Source organism: Cariama cristata, unplaced genomic scaffold, assembly GCF_000690535.1.
Source record: "Cariama cristata isolate BGI_N322 unplaced genomic scaffold, ASM69053v1 scaffold37712, whole genome shotgun sequence".
NCBI classification, from domain to species: Eukaryota; Metazoa; Chordata; class Aves; order Cariamiformes; family Cariamidae; genus Cariama; species Cariama cristata.
This window is the reverse complement of record NW_009606226.1, coordinates 4,747-18,521: the sequence shown is the minus strand read 5'-3', so window position 1 is coordinate 18,521 and position 13,775 is coordinate 4,747. Positions and strand designations below refer to the sequence as shown.

Sequence of the window (13,775 nt, the reverse complement as noted above, 5' to 3'; positions counted from 1 at the left end):
AGAGGAAAAAAGAGGAGAAAAAAAAAAAAAAAAAAAAAAAAAAGAGGAAAACCAGGATAGATAGCAGGGAAAACACAATTTTAAAAGCTTAATGCTAAGTTTCTGATCGAAAATGACCACATCTGGGCTTTTTGAAATGAGCATTTAATCAAGCCCTAGGGTTTGGCACAAAATAAATTTTGAAGTATGATAAGTGACATCTATTTTTCAAAGGCTAATTAGCTAGTCTACTTATTTTAAATGTAGCTATATTTCCTAATTACTAAGGATAATTCAATTTCACTACTCCTTTGAAGACATGCTGTCATTAAATGTGTCTTTTTTTCCTTCTGTTGTTATTGTTATTATTACTATTGCTACTGTAGCATACAGAAAGTTTCCAGCTTTCTGAAATGTTTTTGAGAAACAAAAGTAGCAATCACAGAAAAAAAAAAAAATAAAATAAAATTAAGAGATCACATGTAGGGCTCAAATTCTGAAAACTAGCCATCCTTTGTCCAGGCAAATGATTTGTCCCATCCTGTTTGGTGTATGCAGCCAGTCAAGCACCAGCACACTTTACAATTTGACGCGTGGTGATGACACAGTCCGACCACTTAGCTCACAGGGTACTACTGATGGTATGGAGAGTTGCTAATGTTTCCTCTCGTCTCCACAGCTCAACCAAATGTAAGCTTACTGCCATCTCAGTTTTAAGGATTAATGGTTTCAGCACCTCACTAGTAATGTGAGAGAAAATGCTTTGAAGCCCCCTGCACACTTCCATCCCCTGAGCTTCTATCAGGCTCATTTTTCCCAACACTTCATACACTTTGTCATGATACAAGTAGAAAAAGCTGACTGCTATTTTATTAATACATAAAGGCTAGAAAACAGGTCTGATCACCTAGTCTATGGACATATTTTGAAGGATATTAAATTAAAATGAATGGACTTCCACAATGCTGCCGCTTTCTTAGTGTCTCCAAGGGCTGTCTGCAGAGCAGCTGGACTTTGCACTTTGGGTCTGATCGTCTACAGCACGACATACACTATGCACATGTGTAGGGGTTTTTTATGCTTTTCCAAAGACACTGAATAACCAACCCCTGTAGCAGCTTGTGGGACTGATAAAAGCATACACCTACGTTCTTCCTAGTTTTCATTTTCCACAGACACTCTGCTGACAATCCTTGGAGAAAAAAAAGCAGCCTGAATCAGAAGTAAAACACTCCAAATCCTAAGCCAAACAAATAAAAGTCTCTTTCTTCACAGCCTGGCTGCTGTCATCTGACGTTTCTGGCAACAGGAGGTTATTTTACCATCAAGAAACTAGAAGCTCTGGTAAGCACACAACACAGCGGTTACTTACTGTGAATTCTCCAGTGACGGCATCAAATCCCACATGAATGGTATGTTCAAAGTCTGAAGGAAGAGAGATCTCAGGACGTTCTTTCTCTTTCTTCTTGTTGGCTAGAGGCAAAATGTTAACACGCACTTATTTTCTGCACAGCTTCTCATTCAAAAATTTTCACAATCAGGTGTGCTCAAAATAGTATCTTAAAAGTGGAAAACAAATCAATTAATGTCCATCTTATTTGACAAACAGCCCCAAGCTAATACAACACCAGCCTGTCAACCCCTGTTTGGGAAGGTCTAGAAGGTGTTATTTCATTTTGTTTTTCTTCCAATCAGTGTCACAGCGGCCAAAGCAAGCTGTCCATGAAGTGGCCTTCTTAGGCTATCTCTAACCAGTATGATTTCTATTATCAGTTCTTTTTTCATCAAGTTTTCATATCTAGCAACAAACTCCTGTTTGTCTTTGCTCTGTAGGTTCCTGCAGAAGTAAAGCACCCAGGACACACATGTGCTTGCCTGTTTGCATGTGTGTCTTTTCTCCAACATGGTTTGAACCTGTTGTCAAACTCAGTCAAATTAGAGAGGAGAGGGGGTTTTTAAGAGAACCAGGTTCCTACAAGTTCTGTGAAAACAGGCAGCTCCAGAGAAGACAAACATCCTATTCCTGCTTCCTCTCTGAGTAAAAGGCCAAAGCAGCAGCTCTGTATTAGAAACCACAGAATCTGCACAGCAACAAGATCCCATAAATGCCACTGGAAAAGCTTCATTTAAGCTCTCAATTAACTAAGACATATAACCATAAAACTCAGGGTTTATTAGTCTTCAGGAATTCCTTGTTCTTAAATCACTCCATCAGTATTCACAGAGTGTGGAGTATCTTATTGAAGGAAATAGACTTGGAAGTCAGTCAATCTGCATATGTTTCTAATCTCCCTCCTGTTTTAACACCTTTCGAAAGTAACATCCCTTGTGGTCATCCATCTCCTGTGCTCTTTACCATTGACAAATCTCTCTTCAGCCCAGTTTTATTGACCCTGATAAAGAATGAGCACAATAAAGGCTGAGAAGCTGCCTTCGCTCTGACGCATCAAGAATCCATGTTCAACAGAGATTTTCTCTGAAAAATGGTGACAATAATGCAGTTCTGGACGACTCCCAAACACCCAGATAAACATAGCACAAACCCACGTTCAAACATCTATCCTGCTGGCAGGTACCTGAAATATTTGTCTTCCCTGGAGAACCAGTGTGCTCCAAGACTTAACTACCATCTGGTTGAATAATACAGTACAGAGCTATCTGTAGGATCTTCTCTACTACCAGTAGTATATCTGTAACAGCCCAGAGGGAAACTGCCATTCTACGAAATACATTTGTCATTTCAGTGAAAAAATTATATGCTAACGACTGGAACAGAACAAATATTACAGTGCCCACTTGCAGTATGCCAGAGTTATTAACACAAACTCAGGAAATAAGATACGCATAAAGCACTCGTGTAGAATACAAAAAAAGTCACATCATCTCACATCTTTAAAGAAAGTACTCTGCACCCCAGGGTCCCACCTCTCCTGTGCTGCCCTTCTTACCAGTTTAATGCATGTCTGGTTTACATTATCCTCATCGTGGTCCTGAGCAGGTTTGCTCTATAGATCTGATGTGACATGACTTCACGCTAACACTTGTGAGAAATCCAGAGATATAAAGGAGGTTTATATTGTGCCTATCACAATGGGACTCTGTATCAGGATCTCTAAAGGCCAGTGTATCACCATTTATTAATGATAATATGAAAATGAATACACATGCCATAGTTACATATCAGCAGGAGAGAACGGAGCAGTTGTTCAGGTCCCGACTTTGCCTTCCATGTTCCCTCAGTGCAGAGCCAGTGACAGCCATGCTATGCTCACCAAGAACAGCTGGATGAAGGCAATTTTGTGTGTGTCTGATTTCAAAAGCAAGTGTCTCCTCCTACCAATATCAACCAGGATGAAGCTTTGCTAAATCTACTTTCCGGCACATCAGCCTTCTAACATAAAGTACTACAATGCTTATGGACTTTTAATTAACATTTTCCTTCGGTGTTTTAGTATTATGTTCGCGAGCTTCATAAGTTTATCTGGGGGTTTCAGCCAAAGGCTGAACTCACTATCTGTCAGCACCCCTCCCAGCCTGGGACTGTCTTTGCTCACAGATAGTAACTCCACAAGTCCTCTCTTTACACAGCTTCCTTATTCTACCTTACAGCCTCCTTTAGTTGAGAGATGCTCTGCTCTTTATAATTATAGTCCAGAGTATTTTGGATGTTTCTAATTCTTTCTCTGCATTGTTGCATTTATCCTCATTAAATAATTAACTGTCACCTTTTGTTTGTACTGCACACCCCTACACAATGTTAATTGATGAATTATTTTCATTTAGCATTCAGAAAAGATGGCAGCAATATATCAAATACAAATGCAAAGGCTTTTCCCCTTCTTTTATCTCTAAGATGATGATGTTTAATTTTCAGGATACATGTTGCCAGTTACAAGGTGTCATCTCCGTTCAGCATATATAACTTTCTATTGTAGATAACAAAACTGGCTTCTCCTACCTCATCATTTGCAAGCAAATGCAGTGAAAATTAGATTTAAAGGATCATCAAATTCAGTTCAAAGCAGCAGTCAAATCTAGATGTGAAGTATGGCATTACAGAATATGTCCCATCAAAAACAGCACTTGTCCATTCTAGGCCTCTCCTGCTGGGGGAAAAGAATTCCAGCTCATTCCCCAAGATTTGGCCCACCTGCTTCATGGATCTCTGCCTACCAGACTCTGGATATAACACTTACGGTCCAGACGCTGACAAACTAGAAATTAAATACAGCATTAAACATCTCCTTGCAACACCCTCACTCCTCCCCAGTCCAAAAACTTCTGACACTTCTGTCTGTGCCCTGCAACTGAAGTCGCTTCTATTTTACATAAGCTGGCAAAATGATGCCAAAAGGCATGACGACTTTGAAGCAATGACTGACTGGCCTCAAGGGTTTTATACTGGACATTCCTACTTGATTTTCTTCTAAGTGCCCCTAACAATACACTGCTGCTGCACAGCAGTTAGTCATGAGGGCCACCCATACCACCTCAGCAACTATTACAGATTAAAAGAGAACAAGCAAAGAGTGTTCTGTCTTCCACAGGCTGCATCATCATTATTATGTTAAAAGAGCAGTTGTTTGGGAGAAAAATGTGACTCAGCTAAGTGGCAGTGCTTCTCCAGAAAGGGAGGAAGGGTTTGACCTCACGCTTATGCCCTCCTGTTTGCTCGCCTCCTCATCATCTCACTCTGTTCCTTCCTCCATCCCCTCTCCCTTCCACACTCACTCAGGCTGTCCTCCCATTCTCCTTCCTGCTCTGCTCCTCCTGTCCCACCCCAGCAGCCTTGTCCTTTTCTTTCTCCTCCATTAATCTTAACCTCGCTGGGTTTTTCTCCTTCCTTCTCTTCTTGTTTTTCTGTACAGGAGGCAACCAGATGACTAAAGGTCAGACTCTGCTCCCACCCGCAGCTAAGTCTAAAGCAGCTTCAGTGGAAGTGGTATTATTCACCCAGTAATCTTAACACAAATACCTCTTCAGCTGAAAGGGGCATCTGAGCTGTGGTGGGCCGGCTCCCCTCTCATTTCTTTAGTTTGAATGCTCTACAGCACCTTCGTGGAGCCACCAGTTCATGCACAGTATTAATTTCTTTCATAGCACAGCAATTACAGGTGGTTTAATGAATGAAGAACAAGGCTGTATCAAACACCCAGAAGAACACAAGTTTTTCTGCTCTCAGTTCTCCTGAGGTAATTGCACTCTGCTGAAAGGAAACACTAATGCTATGAACTCCACCATGGCTCCCATCACCATCATCACCTCTGAGGAAGGAAGGCCAATTTCACAGCTTCAGCACGGGCTACAGGGGAACAGGTTCAGCTCCTTGTTCCACAAAGATTGCCCACGTGACACTGGAAATGTATTTCACTTGTCTGCCTCGGCTTCCTGCCCCCAGGAAATGGGGGACCCCAGAGACCAGGGCAAGAGGAGCTACACCAAGGAAGATAAGGAGGTCAGAAGCTATGGGAAGGAGCAGGACACTAATGCCTAAGCGACTTGTTTCAACTGCAGAAGCACAGAGGGGCCCCACAGAACCATCGGTGGCTTGCCAAAACAAGGTTTTAAACACAGCAGTGCTCAAACCCTAACTGAAAACACTACAGTCCAACAGGGGAGTGACTGCGAAAGATTCCTGGTCCCCGAGCACAACAGTCCCAGCACACATCATTGCCTTGGAGAGAAAGCACCGAAGCATATCCATCCGGGCATCCCTCCTGTCTGGTGAGCAAATGAAAGACAACAAAGTTCCTGCAGGTTCAGGCAGAAACACTCCGCCATGGTGTTTTCTTCACGTTCTCTTTACTAGTACCAGCAGTGGACTATTAATACAAAGTTGTGGTGCTGCAAAGCACTGCATTAGATGAGAGCAGCAATATCAATCACCTTTTGTTTTATAAGCAGGACTCTCAAAAATATGTCACTGAGTCTGTGAAGCACACACAGGCCAGCTGATACCCTGACCCACAAACCAACCCTGAGATGCAACCACCTCAAGGGACTTGGTCAGCCAAGCTAAACTGCCTCCATTTATTATTTCACACCACAAAATTAAGCTATAAATCTTAGCTTACTTTCCCTCACAGTCACATTTAAAATCATGATACTTGTATGTTTCCTAAGACTGCTCTGACTGGTAGTTAATTACATTTTTAATGTCACTGATCATTTCCAGAAGGGGTTGTTTCTGGATCTCCCCATTTCTGCATGCATTTCACACAGCACCTCCTACTTAAGAAATGTTCCCTCCGAGAGAGATAATACCATCCTGCTGGCAGTCAGGGGAAGAAGTGACCCAAGTCCTTCCAGGAATTAAACAAGCTGGGAAAGATTTTCATTTTGACCTTTAAAAAGAATCAATTGAAAATTAATTGTGATCCCAGAAGGGGACATTTGGGGAAGCACTCTGCAAAGCGAACCGGCCAGGTCTGCCTGAGGAATGGGCCCATCCAGTCGCAGCTTTCACATGAGAGGAGCAATCAGGACTGCCCATGATCGAGGGGAAAAATGGGGCTGAAATTGTGCCTTCCACTGCCTGCAAGGAGTTTTGAATGCCGGACTACCTCCAACTGCTCCACAAGACCTGTGGAAGAGACTCGTGAATGGGACAGCCCAGCATCACAGGCGAGCTGGAGCTCCGAGGGAATGACCGCAGTTCTGTAGTTCTGAGCTCTCCGTGGAGGAACAGCAATGCACATTGAAGGTGGAATCCCTCTTGAAATCCAGTTGGATTTAGTGCTGCTGATCACAACCCTTTGAGCCCAACATTTCAGCCAGTTTTCAGGCCACCTCACGGTCCACTTACCCAGACTGTACTTCATCAGTTTGTCTGTGAGGACACTATGGGAGGCTGTGTCGAACACCTTACTAAAGTAGAGGTAACACCCACTGCTCTCTCTACACCACCAAGCCTGTCAGCTCATGGTAGAAGGCTGTCAGTACGGTTCACCATGAATTCCCCGTCGTAAATCTGTGCTGACTATTCCTGATCGCATTCTTATCCTTCATTTGTGTGGAAATAGTTTCCAGGTGGATTTGCTCCACTAGCTTCCCAGGGACCGAGGTGAGGTTGACTGGCCCGTAGCTCCCCAGATCCTCCTTCTTAAAGACAGAAGTGATGATTTGCTTTTTTACAGTTATCAGGAACATCCCCCAGCCACCATAATCTTTCAAAGATAATCAAGAGTGGCCTTGCAGTGACATCAGCCAGCTCCCTCAGCACTTGAGGGTGCAGCCCATCAGTTCCCATGGCGTTACAAAAAAAATCCCTTCCCTTAATTCTGTAAATACACTAACTCAAAACACACTCCTTTCTGCAAATGCATTTCAAAGAATGCAACTGAAATGCTGTTTCCTGCATATTTAAAGGACTCTCTTGCTGTAACCACACCTAGCAGGTTTTAAACCAAGCCATTCTGCATCCACTCTCACTGCAAAAGCAACAAGCAAGGAGAGCCTTGCTCCTGTTCCTGGAATGTAAGTGCATTAAAAAAAAAAAAACACAAAACCAGAAGTGTCAGGCATATTACCTTCTCACTTCTGCAAACGTATTTTCAAAAGTATACAACCTCACCTATGTTTATACTGGAAATACAAAGCAAAATCCAAAGGAAAGGATTCCCCAGCTTAACTGTAACATTATTTTTAAAAGTCAAGTCACACAACGTGTGCACGTTTTACTGGCTTTTCAAACACAAGAAAGTAACTGACTGAACACCTCCTCCTCTTTTGAAACATGTTACTAGAGTAATTGGAACAGAAAGCTTTGGAAGGACTTTACCATGTTCTGCAACTGAAAGAGAAAGAACACAGTGGCAGAAAGTAAACAGGGCAACCAACAACCAACAGAAAGCAAACAGAGATGTAGCCACCCATTCGCACTGCTGATACTTTACTTTTATCCCCTCCTCCTGGGAAGATGGAGCGAAGCCTGGCTTTCTTGTTCTTCTCCTCAGGGGCCATGGGGAGCGGTTTTGAACTGTGGTTTAGTGCTGAAGAATCGCGATTGTTGCTGTTCATTCTCAACGGTGGGGCTGGAGGTTTCTCTTCAACATCCAGACTATCGGACATCTTCAGCAGCCCTCACAGCCTCCTGCAAAAGCAGAACAGAAAGCATGCCTGTCAAGTAAGGATGCCAAGGCTGGTGTCCTGGGGAGAGAAGAGGGCAAGAAAAGCCTTCTGGTGGAATAAGGAAGCCTCTCTATTAGAAGTTTGCTCTGAATAAGGTTACTGCTGGTTGCTATAAATAAACGCAGTGGCCAATTCCTAAAAAAGTCACTGTATTACCATTAAAATAAAGCTTTTTTAAATCCCTGTTAAAGGCTTTGCAAATTTTTATTTACAACTTTTTTCCTGTAGTTTACAATCCAAATTTTCCTCTAAAACCAGAGTTCCAAAGCAAAATTTAAATGATTTACGGAAAGTACCTGCTATCGTAGTGGATGATTTTTATGATGTAAGAAACAAGGTGCATGTTGGGAGGATATGGATAGCAAGCATTAAGATCTCTGTTCCCTCCCTGCTGTGTTTGGAGAGGGTTTAGTCCTGGGAGTGTGGAGCTTCAAAAGGAATGATCTTCCCAAAGGAAATTCATTCAGAAGTACTAATTAAAAACTTTCTTGCACATAAAAGTGCGCATATGTTTGCTTTAAAATCAATCAAAACCTAAGCAGGAAAATGATCATATCCTGAAAAAAATTTAAGTCTTCCTCTTTCTGTCCTGCTACCACACAGGTCTGTTACCGTAGGGTTGTTTGTGGCACAGCTTTGAATAACAGCACCGTAAAGTCCCAAGTATGGTGCATCAGCAAGGACTGGACACGTACAGTCTTTTGTTGACCGCTAAGAACAGAGGTACTGATCTAAGGACAAAAATACCCAGAAATTGTTACAAAGCTTTTGTAAGCTGGGAAAACACAGGGTAGGTAAGACTTTTCAAACTCCTAATCTTTCTAGTGTATCTTATAGATTAAAATTCAAGTCTGGATTAAGCAGCCGATTTAACAAGCAAGCAACGTTTGTAAAATGAGTAGTTTTAAGACTTGAAAATAGAGTATGATTTCAGACAGATCAGATGTGATGCAGGCTATACTGCATATTTTTAAAGGTTACAATCCTACAGGCACCTTGCCTTCCAACCACCTAAATCAACGTGGCTTCTGTTACGGAAGGTACGTGCAGACCACCGTGCATGCATTACAGATCTCTCCTTGTGCTGATTCAATGATAACACAAGTTATTGCAGACATCAGCTACTCTCTTAGATTTAAAATGAAGTAACTTATGTTTTTCAGCTGTGGCAGTCATAGCTTTGTTCAGAAGTATCAGCCCAACATGGTTGACTGTCACTTACACAAAGAGGTCCTGAAGCTGAACTGGTAACAGCACTGCTGCTCTCACTTTGGTCAGCTAAAGCTGCCATGGCTGAGGGTTTTGAGGGTTATTTGGTCGCTGTTTTTTTTTTTTTAAGAATAGAGGTAAACATTTTCAACCACTGCATTTATTTTGATACAGCTGGACTTTTGCCAGGATTTCCAGCTGCTATATTAATAGGGGATAATCAAATCCACATAGCCTTAACTGACAATATCTTCCACGTAAAAATTAAATGACCAACTGAAACATTTAGAGTTGTTCACTCTAGACTGTTTTTCAGGACATGGACATTTTAGCCTTTGTTACCATTTTCAAATTACTACACATAAAAAGATCATTTCTTATTTTATTACTTATGTTTTTAATTTCATCTAAATGGGATCCCAAAATGCTAGATCTGAGATTCAAAGCATCTGCCCAGTGACAAGAACAATAAATGTAACATACCATCACATCTCTGTTTTGCACCCGACTCTGGGTCCACAAAGCGGGGTTCCTGAACATCTGGATCCCCAAGGGATCCCAAGGACCCATCCTGCGGTCACACAGTTGAAAGCCCTAGCAACAGTCGGTCCCAGCCCTCTCCCTAGTACATACAGCATGAAGCGGGGATCCTGGAGATCTTGATTCACAAACATGCACTTAAAGATGTTACTGATCCCAGTTTCTCACCTCCATCAGGTCAGCAGTTTTTACGAGCACCCTACCCTTCCCAGCTGACTTCATCAACTGGTTTGTGTCAAATTACTGATCTGAGCTATTCTGGAGTATTTTGTCTGCAGCAGATTAGGGAGAACTCAAACAACTGCTCTGCTGATAGAACAATATGGTGTTCACCAGCCAAAGAAGATGTCTACTCCTAGGCTCAAGCCCTATGTGAACTGCTAGAGCCTCCCTACACCATGGAGTTGCTCACCTCCACCTGTATACTGCACCAGTAATAATGAACCACAGGCAGCCACCGACCAGGTGTTGTTCCCTATAGCTTTGCCTTCAGGCCTAGAAGCGTGGGAAAGTTCACATGCTCTTAACTTATGAAGTCCTGTATTGGAAGTAGCTGTCAGACAGAAGGATGCTTTTGTCATTTGGAAGAAATGATGATCTTTGACAGAAAACCGCGGTCCCCGGCATGTGCCCAGTTCCCACAGGAGGGCTCTGCCAACATGGCCCCCCTGTCCAGGTAGAGATCTACTGGGAGACCTGCTCTGGAGGTGGAGGAACATGGCTCACCCTCCTATGGAAGCACATATGTAGGCAAGAACGTGCTTTCTGTCACCAAGGAATAGCTATAATTGTTCCCAGGCTAGGGCTTGTGCTGATCTAACTTTCAAGTACAGACTAGCCTATTTACCTAGAGAACTAAATGCTTTTGTAGATTTGGGTCAAACAGTTAACATTACTAATCTCTGTGATTTCTATCCTGAAATGCAGAAGGTTTTTCCACTAATGAGGGGGGAAAAAAAAAAAAGCCAGTGATGAAAACTACTGTAAGGTAATAGGGAGAACTATGTGCGTGTTATCCCAGTGAAGGGAAAGTGCACGATGCCCAGGGATTTCTGCACAGGGAAGCGTGAGGGAGCTCCCAGCTTATGAAAGCCGCCGGAGACATCTGGACATGGCTCCCTGTCCCTCCAGCAATTCTCACCGACTAGGAGTTTACAGCAACAGAGGCTTTTATTTTCTCTTTAACCCACATACAAACACTTTCCCAGTGCCAAAGGCAGCCTTCACTCCCCAAGATCACTGGCGTGAGGCTGACCACAGAAGCACCAAGGCACGTTTTCAGCTTGTTATCAAAAGCAAGAGGGTTATTCTGTGAAGTCCATTATAGGGCACAAAGTTTCAGCTGTCCCTCAGAATGGGACAATTGCATCTGTCACTGTATCTATTTGTAAACAATGCCAGTTTGCTGAAATATGTCCTCCCATGGGATTTCATTCCACAAAGAATACTATTAAGGGTTTCTGGCCCAATTTGCCTATGATGTAATTATTTCCAAGATTGAAAGGAACACTATATTTTGTTCAGAGCTGTTTCAGGCTCAGTTTCAAGAACTGTACAAAGCTCTTTTATTCACTTCTAAACAGAAAAAAAAAAAAAAAAAGTGGGGGGAAGATAGCCTAAAAGGTTTAACAGTTGATATTAACTTTCTAAAGCTGGTCTAAATGAAAACTAAAGCAAACCACAAGGCGAAACACACCAAGAGATTTACAATTTATGGTTTCCCTGATCAGAGCCCATCTGCTCTTCCATTCATTCCAATTTTGAGAATTTCCATGTACCAGTGCATCAACTGCATCACGACAAAAAAAAAACATTCACTGTCCCATAAGACTTCAGATTTTAAGTGTTTTGTACTGATTCACTCCAACCTTAGCTTAGCAAAAACCTGTAAAGAACGGAGGGCCAACAAGAAGTATTTGGCTCAGAAACTTCTCAGGTTTACATAGCAGAGAAGTGTCCACAGCATGATAGCCCAAGTTAAACGCTATCCTGGGGCCAGGTTTTCCTGTCACAGTAAGAAGTCCTTGGTCCTTGCTAGTCTTGTTCTGCACAGGACGACCCCATCCAAAACCACCTTCTATCTGTTGGAAATGAATATGCCATATCACATATTCAGTCAAACAGTTAAATTCTGGTGTTTTCTCTCTCTTTTGTCTTTTTCTTTTTTTTAGTTTTTGGTTTTCTGTTTGTTGGTGGTGTTGGGTTTTTTTTTTTAATAAAAGGATATTGATAAGACTGGAAAATCAAAAGACAGGACATTAGGAAGCATTTCTTTACAGAGAAGGTGGTCAAACCCTGGAACAGGCTTCCCAGAGAGGCAGTCGATGCCCCAAGCCTGTCACCGTCCAAGAGGCACCTGGACAATGCCCTTAATAGCATGCTGTAACTTTTGGTCAGTCCTGAAGTGGTCAGGCAGTTGGACTGGACCATCATTATAGATCCCATCCAACTGAAAGAGGCTAATCTAATCTAAAAGCTAATTATCTTGATTTCTTACAAATGTGAGGTTTACTGAGAATTTTGTTCTTTGAAGGTTACCTTTCAAAACAAAATGCTTTCACTGCTCTCATCATCTGACAAACCAGCAAGCATGCAATGAAGCACTCCTAGGAAACTATTAGCAAAACAGTGCATTCAGCCTCCTGATTATAAGATGGGGTTTGTACCCTTTTTTCCATGCCCAGAAATGATAACTACTGCCGCGTTAAGAACCCTTAAGTGTTGCAGCAGCCTCAGTTTCTACCTCCCAGAAATAATCTCTGCTACCTCTTCCCCCCTTTGTACACCTCTTCTTCATACAGACACAAGTGTCTCCAACTCAAAACACACACTGGTCTAATGCGTTTTTGCTACGCCTCTGGGCAGGCTGCCAGGCAACCTTGCTCCCTGTAATGCTGTCTCAACTCAACATGCAAGGTGTTGATGACTGCATTCTTCCCTGGAGAGAAATGGTCACAAAACTTCCACGTCTTAGGTGCAAGATGAATTCCCAAGTCTCTGACTTCACGCTGACTAAGTTTCTATGCACTACTTCAAGAAGCACATAGTCCACTGGCGACCTTCTCCAAAAGAAGCTATTGAAAGCAAACCTCTTGACAAGACAAAAAAACCTTCCAATTCCCACCCATATCAGAACCGCACATTCTAGGAGAACGATGCTGAAGTAACATACTCCATGCCCAAAGGATCACAAAATCCACAGGACTCTGACTGAAAAGTAGGGAGCAGTTCCAGGGTACCTCAGCTAATATTCCACAGCCCTCGCAAGCTCAGGGAGACAGCATGGCACTGGTTTATGCTCCTGTCACATTTTTTAGACTCTTCCTGCGGCCCTGAGCGCTAAAGAGTAAATTTAAAAAAACCAGAACTGAGACTGCAGAATAATTCTGCAGCAGGGATGAGATCCTGGTAAACCCTGCATGCAGACCTGTGAAACACTGTCCAATACAGCTACCAGAGTACTTTACCTTAGCACACCAGAGCTGTGAGAGCCACCCCGGTTGTCAGCAGGGACAGTTTTTGGAAGAGGACAGGCCAGTCTGTGCCCACCAAGAAGATGGAGTGCTCAGTCAACAGGATTTTCCTCATCTCAGTCCTCAAAGACCCTATTACTGCAACCAAGGCAGTGCTGGTAACCCTTTTAAAAGAAATTCTTAAGATAACAGCATGAGTGCAACAAAGAGGACAGACACCCAATAACTACCTACTTCCACAGAAAATTCCTTTCAATGCCCATTGGATTTAAGGAAGTATTTAAAGAAACAGTGTTGCACCAAAATACAAAATTGTATTCAAGTTATGTTACCTAGGGCCAAGTGGCAAAAGCTGAAATTAAATTCTCAGCCAGGTCAGTTGCTTCTATGTAACTATTACCGGGTTATAGAAGACGATCCGACATCCCTTCCTGCCCCGTTCCG

At 42.6% G+C, this 13,775-nt stretch overlaps 1 protein-coding gene across 1 annotated transcript in view; it reads right to left on the bottom strand.

Moving 5' to 3' along the window:
• The window catches only part of LOC104158581 (serine/threonine-protein kinase PAK 3-like), a gene marked incomplete at its 3' end in the record, with an annotated part of 11,724 nt that extends 3,675 nt beyond the window's left edge, over positions 1–8,049 (bottom strand). The window contains exons 1-2 of the mRNA XM_009696268.1: positions 7,870–8,049; positions 1,352–1,444 (exon numbers count right to left, since the gene is read on the bottom strand). Of these exons, the coding sequence (XP_009694570.1) occupies positions 1,352–1,444; positions 7,870–8,049 (273 nt within the window). The remainder of the gene's footprint in view (positions 1–1,351; positions 1,445–7,869) is intronic.
• Positions 8,050–13,775: the final 5,726 nt, after the last annotated feature.